Genomic DNA, 16,195 nt, shown 5'->3' with positions numbered 1-16,195 from the left:
AGTTCTATCTACCACTTGAAAATTTTAACTTAAAACAACAGCTTCCCCACTCAGAAATGTTATTGCTTTAAGCTAACAATTTCAAATGGTAGATTTATCATTTATAAGGATCAAAAAAGTTACCTAAGTCATAGCATCAGAAAATTTGGGTAGATTTAAAAAAAAAATTTTTTTTGAAGTATTGTTGATTTACGATGTTATGGATTTTTTTAAAAAGGATATTTCTAATTTTATACCTGATCTAAGGTACTTTTTCAGTTCTTAATATTTAATGTAATAACATGTAGCATTACTGTGAAAGTTAAAAGGGCTGTGAGAATTTAGAAAGCCAATGGTATTTTTTGTCAGCAAAGCTAAAATAATGTAGTTAGGTGTATTCTGAATAATCTTTCTAATACATGATAAAAATTGATCATTTTGCCAGGGACAGGAAAAAAGAAATCCTTGTTAAAAAATGCTCAGTACTGAATGATGTGTATATTGTTAGTGAGAATCGTAATTGCATTATTTTATCATATTTGAACACTAATCATTATATTTTTGTAGGAGAACGTCCATATAAATGTGAACTTTGTCCTTACTCAAGTTCTCAGAAGACTCATTTAACCAGACATATGCGTACTCATTCAGGTTGGTAAGAAATGGGAATGTTTCTATCATCTTTGGTAAACTACCATTATAAGAAAGTTCTTCTAGACTTGGAACTGGGTCCTTATTTATGGTTCATTTATAATATAATTTTGAAATGAGAGTTAAAAATTCGTGGTCTACTAGTGTGGAGCTGTATTTAAATGGAGATTCAACTAGGGTGCCTATAGGTGGAACGTCCAAAACTAAATGTAAATGTATGTGTGTACTGGGAGGAGTGTCCTTAATTTTCATCAGACCTTCGTCAAGTTCCATGATGTAATAAAAGTTGAACTGCTATCATAGACCAAGGCTGGTTTATCCTTTTTGAGCAACCTCTGCCTTCTTACACTCCTTCCCGACTCTCCCTCTGCATCCCCAACAGAGTATAACACCAAGTTTCATAGTGTGTGGTTGCCAGGTTCCAGGGGTTCCTTCTTAGCTACCTGCTCAGGTCCTGATATTTGGCTTTATTCTCTTTACAGTTGATGGGGCATCTGAGGACTGATTTATTAAAGCCAAACTTTAAAGAATGATAAATAATCCAGGATCCCATTTTATTAACCTATAATAGATAAAATACAGGGCTATAACAAGTGGGAGATTTACATCCCCTCTAGTGCCTGAAATTATCATGATCACCACCAGAATTGGTCCCCATTATCAAAATATGTAGGTAAATGGCAAAGTTAAAAAGTCGAAATATGTAGGTAGATGGCAAAGTTAAAAAGCAAAGTGGTCTTGAATGGATAATTATTTCATTTTGGCCACACTGACCCTGGGTGAACAGTCACATCTGATCAGAGTACTTTCTTCCTAAATTTAGAATACATACCCCTGTGGGGGAGGCATGCTGAAAGCTTGCTGTTTACCAAAGTGTTAGTAGACCCAACTCCCTTAAGTTAACAATTACCAATTACCTTAGGTTAACATTTTGTGCTAATTGGATAGCCACTAGCCACATGTGCAATGTGGCTGGTTTGAATTGAGATGTATAAAATAACACCTGAATTTAAACAGTATGAAGAAAATTATGTAAAATATCTATTTTTTAATACACGTTGGCATGATACTGAATATATTGGGTTAAGTAAGTAGTAAAGTTAATGTTGCCTCTTTCTTTTTTACTTTAGTAATGTGACTGCTAGACAATTTAAAGTTACCTGTGTTGCTGGCATTTTATTTCTATTGGGTATTTCTGTTTTAAGTCGGTGATTGAGTTAGACTTGATTATAGTATGAATTCTAATTTGAGCAGCTATGAGGGCTCACAGCATGCTTACTGGCTCAGCTTGACCATATATGCTTGTCAAGTTTTATACTTCGAATGTTCCTTCTCAGTCTCCTAAACTATTGAGTCACTTAACCAGAAACCTGTTTTTAGTATTACTTTTGGGTGCTTCCTGGTTTCATTTTCTGTGGGTAATACGGTTGCTTTATTGAGGGTAGGCCATCATATCCTACTGATACTTGTGCTCTAGCCCTTAAATAAAATATTTAAGAGCTTTTCATGAGTTGGATCATTTCTGTTTTCATAACTGTCTCATGATGAGTAAGTTCTGTTATTGTCCCCATTTTACAAATAGGGAAACTAAGGCCTTGGAGAAATATGGCCATTTTTTCTCTGGAATGTTCCCTTTTCTGGATTTGTGTTAACTTGCTTTCTCATGGTATCATTTAGTTTTTCCTCTGTCCCTGTGCCTTGTATAACTTGTACCCTGGAAATCAAATCTAAATGCTTGAAATGTAGATAATAATATATCTCACTTGAAGTCATATCTGGTTGACCTAATATTAGTGTCACTGGATCAGAATGACAACACACTTGTATTTTTTTCATTGAATTGATAATACTTTTGTCACTGTATAAATTTTTATCTATGGATTTTACACCAGACAATAATGACTGACTGAATGATTTTGCATTGGTTACTGTTATCTTTTGTATGCTATATTTTAAAGGTGATTTTTAGTAGTTGCTGTTATAGTACAACAAGTATTTTAAAAGTGTTATAATAATGAGTAGCAGTTACTATTTACTGTATGCATGCTGGGTACTGAAAAATTGGAATTTGTTATCTATAATCTTAGTACCTCTAGAATACTTAAATCCCAGTTTATAGATTAGGACACTGGCTTACAGAAGATAAGTGTTTTATCTAAGTTAATTGTCATTCTTCCAATTTAGAAGAGCTCGGCTTTGGCCTAGACTCCCCCACCCTCATTTTCAGTCATCAGCAGCGTTTAAAGAATATTATGGCTCAGAAAATGGCTCAAGAAACTACAGCATAGCACAGAGTATGGAGAGAGCAGAGCCATTGTCTTTTATTGTATGCCAATAATTTGTGAGTCACAAACAGGAAACAAAAATGGTTAGTTTGTTTTGTGTATGAGTGTGCTGAATTATTTCCAGCCGATCCTTTGTTTTAGTACTTCTCTTACAAGTTGCTGATAATAACACTTGCAAATTAAGTGAGGCTAAGTGTGGTCAAATTGGGTAGGTAGTCTTTCTGACTGGGTTGCATGGAGTGAATATCTTGGATGCTTTCTCTGTGGTCTTGAGTCTGATCTTTATAGGTCACCTTGGGCATTCACTTCCTTGTTCATGTGAATGTATTTTAGGGAAGAGAAGTGTATGCTCAGTCTATTATTTCTGGAAGAGACTAGGCTCTGCTGAGTTGGTACATTTTAGCTAAAATGACAAATTGGTTTATAAAGCAAAACCACATTGGTTATTTCCTTGGAGCACTTCCATAAGGGTAGGTCTTCTTAGCTTCGGATGTGCAGGCTCAGCAGTCATGGCTCATGGGGCCCAGCCGCTCCGCGGCATGTGGGATCTTCCCGGACTGGGGCACAAACCCATGTCCCCTGCATCGGCAGGCAGACTCTTCAACCACTGTGCCACCAGGGAAGCCCTAGGGTAGGTCTTCTGAGGCCAAAGTAAGAAGGGATCAGAGTATTGGTTTGGTGAAATATACAGACACACTAACCTAATCTGGTGTTATTCTGTGTTTTATTGCTGTTTGTAACTAATGGTTTTGAAGTATCCTCACTTGGGTAGTCTAGAGATCCTGACATAATCCACAGCTCTCCATTTCCTATTCTGAGTGGATATGCTCCCATTTCATCCTAGAGGAAATACATCCAGTTTATGATGTTTTTGTAGGCATCACACTGGATAGTTCTCCCGTCCTGCCAGCTTAGGAGTTCATTTTGAATATTTTCCCATTATGAATATAATGGATGTTTGTTAAAGGAAACTAACGACTTGCCAAGTTCCACCTCCATCAACTACTCTTTAAGATGGAAAAATATTTTTTTCAGCAAAAATTATTTTCCTTTCACCAAGTATTTGAAACATGTTATGGTTTGAGAGTCTTTTTGTGAGTTTTAGAATAATTTAAAAAATAGTATTTTATTAAGGTTTAATTAATACACATGAAAATGCACACATCTTAGGTATGCAGGTCAGTGACCTTATGTATGTTTTCTCTTGTTTGACTACCATCTAGGTGAAGACATGAAATGTTTTACCACCCTCAGAAAAGTTCCCTCCTTACCCTTTCTAGTCAGTACTCCCATAGTCTCCCCTCAACTGATACTCTGACTTAAATGTAACATCCTTCTGTAAAATATTTTTGAGATTCATTCCATGCTGCATTATCAGAACTTTGTGTTTATTGCTGAGTAATATCCCCCTATTACTTTTTAATTAAAAGTTCCCTTGTTACTCTTTCTGGGCTCTTCTTTTTTTTTTTGCGGTACGCGGGCCTCTCACTGTTGTGTGGCCTCTCCCGTTGCGGAGCACAGGCTCAGCGGCCATGGCTCACACGGGCCCAGCCGCTCCAGGGCATGTGGGATCTTCCCGGACAGGGGCACGAACCCGCGTCCCCTGCATCGGCAGGCGGACTCTCAACCACTGCGCCACCAGGGAAGCCCTGGGCTCTTCTTGATAAGAATGTGTAAAGCTTGTAAAACTCCTTTTTTGAATTTCCCTTATCTCTATAAATTAATTTAGGAAGAATAAAATAGACATCTGACACATTTATAAAGATCAAAAACAGGTAAATATTACTGTTGGTTCAGGGCAAAAGAATTTTCATTCAGCTAGGTATTAATAAACTAAACTTGATGAATAGATCTTTCAATACAAGAAAGAGGTTAACAGCAACAAAGCAAAAATGTGGGTAGGGTGAATGAAGCAACTAAATGATGCCATCACTGTTTAAAGAGAGTCCTACGAACTCCCATTCCCTGACCATTTCACAGATGGAGGTTTGCACCTTGCTTGATGCTGGCTGTGTAAATACCCTCATTCATTACGACTTAAAAATGACCATTTTCATTTTAATTATTTTATGAGCACAAATACTTTCCTAAAGAGATCAGCTCCATTCATCAGCTCTGTTTACTGAGAGGTAGGGTTTATATGGTAAGGCAGGATAAACACATGAAATCTTCCCTTTTGTTTACCCATTCTAAAACTTACCAGCCATTCCCAAAGTGATGCATTACAGGTAATGTGTATTGACTGCTTGACTATCTATCCTTTGCTAAGAGCGCTATGTGGATTAGATTATTTATAGTTCACAACACTTAAGAATATTTTACAGATGAGTAAATTGAGGCTTAGAGAATTTTCAGTACCTTGCTCAAGACTTCACAGTAATTTGCAGAGCCCATATTTGATCCCCCCAGGTATTCTTACTGTAGAACAGGTTCTTAACTGTTATGTCACATATCTTTTCCCCATTCTGTGTCTATATATGTTAAGTAAATGTTTGCCTCCTTTGAAGTCATTCAGTGGAGAGGACAAGATAGGGCCAGGTGTAGACTAATGCAGCATGTTGTTAAGAAACCTCCATTTATGAATCTGTTAGTGGACTAATGTGGAGAAGAGTTGTCCAGTTAGCTACGTTTACAATCTGACATACGCGGATAAGTTTTTGTTTTTGTGATCGAGTATTGTATCATCAGACATTTTTTAATCATGTAAAGCTTACCATCTATATGGTTTTACTTCATGTCTGAGTAGTTTTGCTTTATGAAAAAAATTAAATAAGATTTGATGTGAATTTGAGAATGTTTGAGAGATGAATTTTCATAAATGTCAATTTCCATTTTTCTGCTATGCATTCCATTGGACCAGTGGGGTATGGATACCATTTGGTAATATTTGCTAGCGTGTGATCTAGATGGGTATGTATTCAGGTAGAATGAGTTAATCTTAATGCCTTTAATTTGGGGGTTGGGGGTGGGCTTCTGGTCTTGTATGTACCTGTGATTATGACTTTTTGTGCTTATTTTATATACCATATATATTTGTATGCCCCTTTTCATTTACCTAGTTTCTTTGCCCATTCTTTAGAAGAAGGTGAGAGAAAATCAAAAGATTTCTGACTTGTTTTATTTTTGCTGTGGAATAGCAACTCTGGCAGTGGAAAAGTTTGCTGAGTGAAACTTGACTCAGCTCTTGCCACGATGGACAAAAGGGTTAAATTTAAAGAAAAAGCCTTTTGTTCTCTGAGGCCAAGAATTGTTTTAAAACTTTCACATGGAAGGTCTGGGAGTGTAGCCTATAGTGCATAATATTTCTTTTTGAAGTCTCAAGGTTTATCTGAAATGTATGGGAGTTTTATGTTCTACTCCATTATACATTTGTTTTAACTAAACATAAAAACTTCAAAATTACCTTCTCTCTTTTAGTGCCCTTGTCCCAAAATTAACGTCAAGAGCACAAGTCACTTTGCCAATAACTGTGGTGTACTTTTTTTTTTTTTTTTTTTTTTTTTGTGGCTACGCCACTCAGCATGCAGGATCTTCCCCAACCGGGGATCGAACCTGTGCCCCCTGCATTGGGAGCACGGAATCTTAACCACTGGAATGGTAGGGAAGTCCTGTTGTGTACTTCTTGATGAATCTGTATTTGATGAACTTTTTAGAAGATGATGATTAACTGAGATAATTATTCCTCCATTTGATATGATAATCTATGTCAAGGGATGGAGAAAAGATATACAAATAAATATGGTAAATATGAGTTGCATGATAAAGTCTTCAAGACATAGTCTCTGTGAGTTTTTTTGTTTTTAAATATATATCCAATTCTTTATAAGTATGCTTGAGTAAATCTTGAATTCATTTCTTAATGTATGCCTTCTGCAACATCTCTTGTTTACCTTCAGGTGAGAAGCCATTTAAGTGTGACCAGTGCAGTTATGTGGCCTCTAATCAACATGAAGTAACCCGTCACGCAAGACAGGTTCACAATGGGCCTAAACCTCTTAACTGCCCGCACTGTGACTACAAAACAGCAGATAGAAGTAACTTCAAAAAACACGTGGAGCTACATGTTAATCCACGGCAGTTCAACTGCCCTGTATGCGACTATGCAGCTTCCAAGAAGTGTAATCTGCAGTATCATTTCAAATCTAAGCATCCTACTTGTCCTAATAAGACCATGGATGTCTCAAAAGTGAAACTAAAGAAAACCAAAAAGCGAGAGGCTGACTTGCCTGATAACAAAACCACCAATGAGAAAACAGAAACAGAGCAGTCAAAAATGAAGGGGGATGTGACTGGGAAGAAAAACGAGAGGTCTGTAAAAGTGGAGAAAAAAGATAATGTTTCAAAAGAGAAAAAGCCCTGTAGTAATGCCTCAAACCAAGTGACTACCAGAACTCGCAAGTCGGCAATGGAAGCTAAAGAAATGGATGTGCACCCAGGAAATAATTCAGAAAAAATCTGTAAAAGCAAGAAAAGCAAAAGGAAGACAGAAGCTGAAACCCATTCCTTACAAGAACCTGTTAATGATGAGGAACCTGTGACAAAAAGGAAAAAGAAGGCAGAAAGCAAATCCAGGAATAGTCAGGAAGTGCCAAAGGGTGACAGCAAAGTAGAGGAGAATAAAAAGCAAAGTATTTGCATGAAAAACAGTGCAAAGAAGAAAACTCTGAGAAGTAAGTCATGTAAAAAAAGCAGCAAGCCTTCTCAGAGGAGGCCCACTCAGATAGAGCCTCGTCCTCCCACGGAGTCTGCTGAGGGGGGACCTGTTCAGACGGAGCCTCCTCCTGCTACCCTCCCATCTCCTCCTCCTCCTCCTCTTCCCCCCGTGGGGCATGCCGAGGTCGAGGTTGTTCAGACGGAGCCTCCTCCTCCTCCCTCCCCATCTCCTCCTCCTCCTCTTCCACCTCTTCCCCCCGTGGGGCATGCTGAGGTCGAGGTTGTTCAGAAGGGGCCTGTTCATGCGGAGCCTCCTCCTCCCATGGAGCCGGTGCCCCAAAGGTCTCCTCAAAAAGATAATGGAAAGGAAAAGTCCAACATGCAGAGTGAAATGGCACAGAAGGAGCAAGTCCTCATTGAAGTTGGCTTAGTGCCTGTTAAAGACAGGCAGCTTCTAAAGGAAAGTGCCGGTGCACAGGATCTCTTACCACCATCACCACCTCTGCCAAAGGAAAACTTAAAAGAGGAAGAGTCAGAAGACCAAAAATTAGTCCCTGCAGGCGAAGGACATAAAGAAGCTCCTCTTCAAAAAGTGGAAGCAGAAGAGGCAGATAAGAGTCTAGTTGGTCTTGCTGCTGTTACCAAGGCATCTGCCAATATTTTACCCTCTGAACAAAACTTGAATATGCCAGAGGGTGAACCTTTAGATGGTAAACATCAGGCTGACGCTATGCTTTGTGAAATGAAGATGGACACTGATGAGAAGAAAACAGAGAATCCCCCCGGCAGAGACTTGGCGGTTGAAGAACCAACTTCACCACCACTTCTTCCTCTACCGCTAGAAAAATGTGAAGCAGTGTCCACAGCTACTGTGGCATCACCTCCTGTCACCGTGGCAGTAAATGAGTCTCAGGAAATGGATGAAGACGAAGGCATCCACAGTCATGATGGAAGTGACCTAAGTGACAACATGTCAGAGGATAGTGATGATTCTGGATTGAATGGGGCTCGGCCAGTTCCACAAGAGACTAGTAGAAAAAATGGCAAGGAAGCCTTGGCAGTCAAAGTGGCCGAGGGAGATTTTGTTTGTATCTTCTGTGATCGTTCTTTTAGAAAGGAAAAAGATTACAGCAAACACCTCAATCGCCATTTGGTTAATGTATACTTCCTTGAAGAGGCAGCTCAAGGGCAGGAGTAAATAAACTTTGGGCAAGGCTTCAGTTTTTAGTTTGTAAGGTCTGTGACATTTTGTATTCATTTGTAGTAATAGACAACCTTTTGTTTTTAAAATTGCTTTAATTAGTATCCAATCTTGATTTTTAAGTGGCATTCTTTTTCTTAGGACTCTGTGTACCTAATGATGTACAAATTTTAGCAAATCCAAGGGAGGTAGTGTAATAAACCAGCTAAATATGTTAGCTTTTGCTTTTAATTGAACCAAGAGGGCCAAGGTGGTATTAGAGTATTCTATTGATTTGTTCAACTATAACTTGTGAGTTTTTTCCCCGTGTCTATTCCTGTTTCACTTTAGTTTATTCTTATTCCTTGTTTAGCTCTGTAAAAATTGGCATACTTAAATAGCAACTTACTTGAAGAATTTGCCTGCTTTATATAAAGTTAGCACTTTAAAATTGTTTTAGAGATGAAAAGAGACATTTAAATTGAAGAGAAGTTCTGCCAACAATGGACAGTGTGTCAGCCCAGGTATTTACTTCCTGAGTTTTAATCAATACGTATTTCTTATTTGTGTATATGTTAATTGTCATAAAAACATTGATTTTGGTGTGTTTTTTTATTTCGGTGCTTTAATAGCTTAAGATATTGCACATTATTATTTTTTTTTAAATCTATGCAGTTACATTTTTTTCTAGAACTAGCATTTTTGTTGAACAGTAACACTTTATACATATATTTGCATTTTATTTTTTCCTCTTTGGAGGGATGCTTTTAATCTTGTTTGCAAAAGGGCAGTTTTCTTTTTTCCTTTGCTGCAATTGTCTTTTTTGCAGAATATTAGTGTGTGCAAATTTCTGAGCAAATGAAACATGCAGGTTAAATTCATTGATTTTGATATTCATATCTATGCCAGAATCTGCATTTCATATAAGTTATTTATTTTAAATGCGTATAGTGAATTCATAGCTCTCAGTTTGAACTTTACAATAAATAAGCCACTAGGTCTATACTGAATGGATTTTTATCTCAAATACCAACCATAAGTAAACTTTTTGGCCTGTCTTAGCACATCTACTTCCTAAATGTACGGTGTTAAATCGTATTTTAGAGGAAAACCTCTTTCATAGATGGTTGGTGTTTTTATGTCTACTCCGCTGAATAAAGAACTGTAATTTTTATTTGGAAAATGCAAATCTGGAATTAGGAGGCATAATTACTCCTTCAAGTTATGCAGAATATCAGTTTGTGAGATTCCAAAGCCATAGCGATTATACAGAAAACCTATGATGAGAAAGGTAGTATGAGTGCTGGTAGACCAGCTGCTACTTCCTGTGAATACAGTGAAAAAGGCTGGTGAAAGTTAAATTCAGTCCAGATTTAAAAAATCATACTTTCTCAGGGATCTCCACCAACTAGTGGGTGTCCTAGCTGTTCCTGTGACTGCCTTTTTCTACAGGCGAGGACTCAGATGAGCTGCAGCTATTCTCGTGTTCCTGTGGGGCACTTTGTATGGAAGAGTATGTACTTCCAAACTTTGTTGGTAGGTTCTTTGGCCAGTCACCAAAGAATATGAAAGAATCCAGTATAGGATTTTTCTTGTTGACAGCAGTTTTTCATTGTAATCCAATAAAGTATGATCCCCATAGGGAACCCTGAACAATTCCAGTTCTCCCATGTTCTATTCTGAAATAACCACTTTATATTTCATTGATTTTCTTTTGTCTGATGATCTCTGAGGCAGGTTTCAGAGTTTGGCAATGCAACAGGAAAGATTAGGAAAAGTATTGAAGTATGGGTGGAAAACTTGTTAAAATTCTGAGAGTGAAGTCCAAGTTAAAAGACATTTGAACTTGGAATTGACTGGGAGGCCAAAGATTTAAAGAAGCAGAAGATTCTCTCAAGACATGAGGAGTAAGTTGTGTTACTGGTGTGTGTTTTGTGTGCATGTTGGGGATTTATAAATGATGTTGAATTCTAAGCTCCGACAATCATTGTCAATGGAAGATCAAGCTGCAAATATTTATGTTTTAAAACTTAAATTATAAGGCTAGTTAAATCTTTCTAACAACTATTTTTTTGATATTCATGGGTACATTTTATATAAGTTACCTTTTATAGTATACATGAAAAGATTCATGTTAAGTACAAATTACAGATTGGGAATCAGTTTTGGGAAGAGGTTTTGTGGATTCTTTGATACTTCAAAAGAAAAAAATCTGACTTCTGGGGAATTGGACTAATTTTCTTATCTAGATTTTAAGACTAGAATGCCAAAAACAAAAGTATGAAGGAAATTAAAACTCCTTATTATGAAAGTGATCTGTGAAAACATTGTTACTGGAAATTGAGTGGACTTGAGACCTTTCTTCCAGAAAACAAGGACTTGATTGTCAGGCCTATATTAGGTTCTGAACCTTAATGCCATGTATTTGTTCTTATTAAAAATTGTTTCAATGAAAAGTGCATTAGTAATAAGAACTTCTGGTCTAGTTGGGAGTTCTTCCATTTGAAAAATGTGATATTTGCATGGAACTGTTTGAATCTTTTTGTTTTTTCAGTATACCCTCCACTGGATAGGATTGAAGCTAGAATTTTCCCTTTTGATAAAGGAATGAAAAGTGAACATGTTATTTGTAGATTGATGTTTAGTACTAGAGCAAAAGTTGAAATATAAGAATATAAGCCTAATCCTTGGTAGTCTTATAAAAATATATCTCTTTTAACTATCTTCTGAACCTATATTCACATTGGTTTTCAAGGTATTTTAAGTTATACTTTCTTCCTCTCTTCAGAGCTGCTTCTATGGGGCTCCCTTTTTTTCTTTTTTAAAGTTAAATTGAGGTGTCATTCACAAAGGGCTGCATTTTTTGTTAAGGTTTCTTACAACTATGGCTGGGTGTTTTACTCTGGTCTCCCAAGAAGGGCCGTTTTATCTTTGTCATGACTTTAGATTCCCTCTAGAGTCACTTCTAAAGTCATGTGGTCTTTAACTTTGGGAACTATTTCTCATCTGAGTGCTAATTCAGATTTAAGCTTGAGTCATCGACTATCACCCCATGAATGTTGACAGTGGAAGGAATACCTTTCTTGTAGTTTCAGTTCTAGACTGAAAACCTGGAGGAGGAAACTTCATTTTCTTGTTTTCACAAATCAGAAAAGCAGTTTCCTTGTTGACCTCGGCAGATGAACTGGACTGTAGTGTTAATTCAGATTTAAGAAATTATCTGAATCTTGATTTGAGTAAACTTGTGATCTACATGCAATATTAACCAGATTGGATAGCTTTTATATTTTCACACATACACATAGGCTCCCCCCACCCCATCAACATCCATTAGTTATCGAACTTTGTGAACTGGCATTGAAACATTACAACAATGTTTTGTTGCACCAATTTTATAAACTTTTACAGTGCAATACGTGTTATTTTTCAGAGACAAACCAAAGTTTAATTTCTCAAGGTTCATGCTGTTTGCTTTAGCAGCGTTTGATGGTGGATCTTTTATATACATTTGTAATAGATGGAAAAATAAACCAGATTGCAAATGCTTTTTTTTCTTTTTTAAAGCAAACCATGTACCAAGTTTTTTGGTCCAAATTGTGTAGGATAAGTTAAATTGCGTTCTAATAACCAATATGAGTGTATTTCTGTAAGTATAGTTATGTTGAAATAAAGTTTTAAAAAGCATTTTATGCCTTTGTTTATTATTGGTACATCAAATATCAAGGAAGTCAATTTATTGTCTGGAATTGCAAGTGTATTAATTTTCAAAATCTTTTACCCCAGATAACCCATGGTAGGTAGAAAGGTTGTGGCAGATGTTTTTGTTTGAGTTAACAATCCTAGTGGGTAGTAGTCTAAAGCCTTTCTTTCTATAATTTGCTTTTGGGGAGGCAGAGGTGAAGGCTGGGAAAAAACAACCTGCAGACAATTTATAGGAGATTTTACATAGTAATTCCTTCCCGACTACAGGTCCCTTTAACAGTTTTAATGTACATGTCCCTTCTCAGTTGCAGGCCTGGTATTAGTAAATTTTGACTCATAATTGGAAAAGGATGCACTGAAGAGAAAATAAAATGAGTTACATTGAATGTTCACTGAAAGCCTGGACACTGTTTTAAGGATTTTACTGTATTCAGTGGAAGTCTGAGAAGAATATGAAACCCATGAAAAAGTGATAAGCCACATTCTAGTAAGGTTCTCTTTCCTTTGTTCACATAAACAGTGGTGCTGTATGTTGAAGGCTTAGGTGTTTTTGTGTACTTTAGGGAAAGGGAAAGCGATGCAAAGCATCAAAACAACCGGATTGCATCCTGTCCTGAGGCAGCAAGTGACCTGGAAGCTGTCAGGAAAGAAGAGATATTTCTTGTTGAACCGATGAGTGTGATTCACTCTCTTCCCCCTCTTGCTTCCCCCTCTCTCAAGAGTCCTTACCAGAAACAAAGCAAAATGAGTTTCCAAGCATTTGTTTTATTGGCATGGTAGAATCAGTGATGAGGAGCATGAAAGTTTCTGCCTAATGCAAGGATATATGGGGAATTTATCATGAATCTATAAATGTTACTGATGTGTGACTTGGTTTGTTATTTTAAGGAATGAAAGAATGGTTACTAGTGTGTTTCTCCAGTCCCTTGCTACTTCTTTCTCAGAGGCTCACCCTGTTATGATTTTTATATGTATCATCCGTTTACACTTAACCTTTGGCAATCCTTTCTTTGTATTCTGCCCATGGTCTCAGTCAGGGCTTGACACTAGTTTGTAGGTAGAGTTAATGGTACAGTAGTATGATCTCTAGGGTACGTTACAGCACTCATCCTCAGCTCCATAAAGGCAGGTTGGTGAAGCTGCTAAAACAATGTGCTAATGTTTGGTAATCAGGGAAAGTTTGTGTTACGAAATTGCCTTTTTAAAGGATTTTGATGTTTGCTGTATGAGGTGCTCTGTGGCCCTTGCAATTAGAGCTGGGTTCACAGTGGGCCTCTCTTCCTTACTACTATAACTGGGCAAATCATTTTTAACTTTATTAAACCTTTCTTCATCCAGAAAATGGGGGCATATGGTACTTCTGTCCATAGAGTGGCTTTGAGTGTTAAATGCTTATTGAGCACTTAGCCTAGTGCTTGGCATGTAGTTTTAATATTAAGACATTTTCCACTAGATAACAGAGTAAGTAAGTATCCTTAAATATGTAGTGTGCTTTCTCTATTTGACATTATTAAATTGTATGATCCACCTGTTTGTCTTCATGTCTTGCAAAATAGTGGAGTTGTAATGTTATGTGTGGGCTTTTGTGTCCACTACTTTACTCAACTATATTGTAATCTCCTTAAGAGTCAGAATGCTTTTGTGTTCACTGCTTTCCTCAAGCACCTAAAACAGTATCTGGCCGGTGGAAAGGCAAATAGTTTTTAATTGCCCAGGCCAAGAATAATTATGTGTGTGGTGTCTTGGTGTGTGTGTGTTTCCTTGATTTCAACTAATAATACAATGGTAGTGGTAATTTTAAGATTTTGATAATGCAGAAATCTCTGTTCATAGAGTAGGATTTTTTTTTTTTTCTGGATGCATTAACAAGTCAAGGAGAGTTCACCCAAGTAGCAGGGAATAGTAAGTTTTGAGAAAGAGACTTAGTGAAGAAACTTTATTTGGGGACTTCCCTGGTGGTCCAGTGGTTAAGACTCTGTGCTCCTGATGCAGGGGGCCCGGATTTGATCCCTGGTCAGGGCACTAGATCCCGCATGCTGCAATGAAGATCCCGTGCGCTGCAACTAAGACCCAGCACAGCCAGATAAATAAGTTTAAAAAAGAAACTTTATTTTGAGAAAGGGTCAGACTTATAGAGAAGTTACAGAAATGGTACCCTGAATTCTTGTGTACCCCTATTATTTTTTAACATTTTAATTTAATTTATTTATTTGGTTGTGCCAGGTCTTAGTTGCAGCATGTGTGCTCCTTAGTTGCGGCTCGCTGGCTCCCTAGTTGTGGCATGCGAACTCTTAGTTGCAGCATGCATGTGGGATCTAGTTCCCTGACCAGGGATCGAACCCGGGCCCCCTGCATTGGGAGCTCAGAGTCTTAACCACTGCATCACCAAGGAAGTCCCTTGTGTACCCCTTATTGTGATCCACTACTCACATATGCATTCTATGTTGTATTATGTGGTGGACCCCCAGAAATTAAGTTGCAAGCATACCTGCTCATCTCTGAATACTTCAGTTTATCTCAAGGATTAGGGCATTCTCTTATAATGGTGAAATTCAGGACTTTAAAGATGGTTGTAGTCTTTAATACGCAGTCTATATTCAAAGTGTGCCAAATCTCTTAATATTAACTTTCAACAATCTCCCTGTTCCTAATCCCTCATTGCATTTAGTTGTCACATCTCTTTAGTTTCCTTTAATTTGGAACAACTCTATGCTTTTGTCCTTTACAACATTAAGAGTTTGAAGAGCATATGCCAGCTGTTTAAAGAATGTTCCTTAATTTGGGTTATTCTAATTGTTTTCCTCATGCTTCAATTCAGGTTACGCATCTTTGCAGGAATAGTAAGTACTGGTGCATTATATCAGAAGGCATATGATGCCATTATTGGTTGTGTTAACTTTTATTATTTGGTTAAGGTGTTGTCCACCACATTTCTCAACCGTAAAGTTTTTTTTTCCCTTTATAATAATATTCTGTAGGATGATACAGTGAAACGATCTTATTCTTCAACATAGCCATTGATTTTAGCATCTACTGATTTTTGCTTAAATCAATTATATATCTTCTATGGTAACTGGTATTCTCTACCGAAAAACAGCTTTCTCTTTTCCCCATAGACCTAGGTTCTTGTTTCATTTGCTGAGTTATTCACTTTACCCCAGTTCAGTGCGGGGGTGTGTGTGTGTGCCCTTTTAAGCTAAACGAGACTAATACAGTTTGAGTATCACACTGAATGACTGAAACTCAGAAATACTACATTTCTCTGTGCTTAAGTCATAACAGTACAATAAAAGTTATGAAAGCTTGGTGGAATGCCTTAAGGGATAAACTGCAAGTAGAAATTTGCCAGTGGTAGAGATTCTACCACCAGAAGGCAATTTTACAGAATGATGTCTTAATTCTTTTATTGATTTTAAAATACCACACCTTTCATTTCTTTTTTGGTGTGCTCTAATTTTTTTTTTTTTAATTGCGGTACGCGGGCCTCTCACCGTTGTGGCCTCTCCCGTTGCGGAGCACAGGTTATGGACGTGCAGGCCCAACGGCCATGGCTCACGGGCCCAGCTACTCCGCGGCATGCAGGATCCTCCTGGACTGGGGCACGAACCCGTGTCCCCTGCATTGGCAGGCGGACTCTCAACCACTGTGCCACCAGGGAAGCCCGGTGTGCTCTAAATTTTAAAAGACATAATGCAAGTACAACTACATACTCAAAATTCAAGCAAGTTAAAATTCATCCTGACTA

General features: G+C 37.5%; 1 protein-coding gene across 10 annotated transcripts in view; it reads left to right on the top strand.

Annotated features, from left to right (window-relative positions):
* Positions 1-12,424, top strand: part of LOC131758721 (RE1-silencing transcription factor-like) — a 236,927-nt gene extending 224,503 nt beyond the window's left edge. For 9 of the 10 annotated variants that reach the window (XM_067035763.1, XM_067035762.1, XM_067035761.1 and 6 more), the window contains 2 exons: positions 547-630; positions 6,812-12,418. In XM_067035763.1, coding sequence (XP_066891864.1) covers positions 547-630; positions 6,812-8,766 — 2,039 coding nt within the window. In that variant the 3' untranslated portion in view covers positions 8,767-12,418. Of the gene's footprint in view, positions 1-546; positions 631-6,811 lie in introns of all 10 variants that reach the window. The other variant, XM_059067156.2, reaches the window with a different exon arrangement.
* Positions 12,425-16,195: the final 3,771 nt, after the last annotated feature.

Source organism: Kogia breviceps, chromosome 6 (genome assembly GCF_026419965.1).
Source record: "Kogia breviceps isolate mKogBre1 chromosome 6, mKogBre1 haplotype 1, whole genome shotgun sequence".
NCBI lineage: Eukaryota > Metazoa > Chordata > Mammalia > Artiodactyla > Physeteridae > Kogia > Kogia breviceps.
The sequence above is the reverse complement of the archived record's forward strand: the minus strand, read 5'-3'. Positions and strand labels throughout refer to the sequence as shown.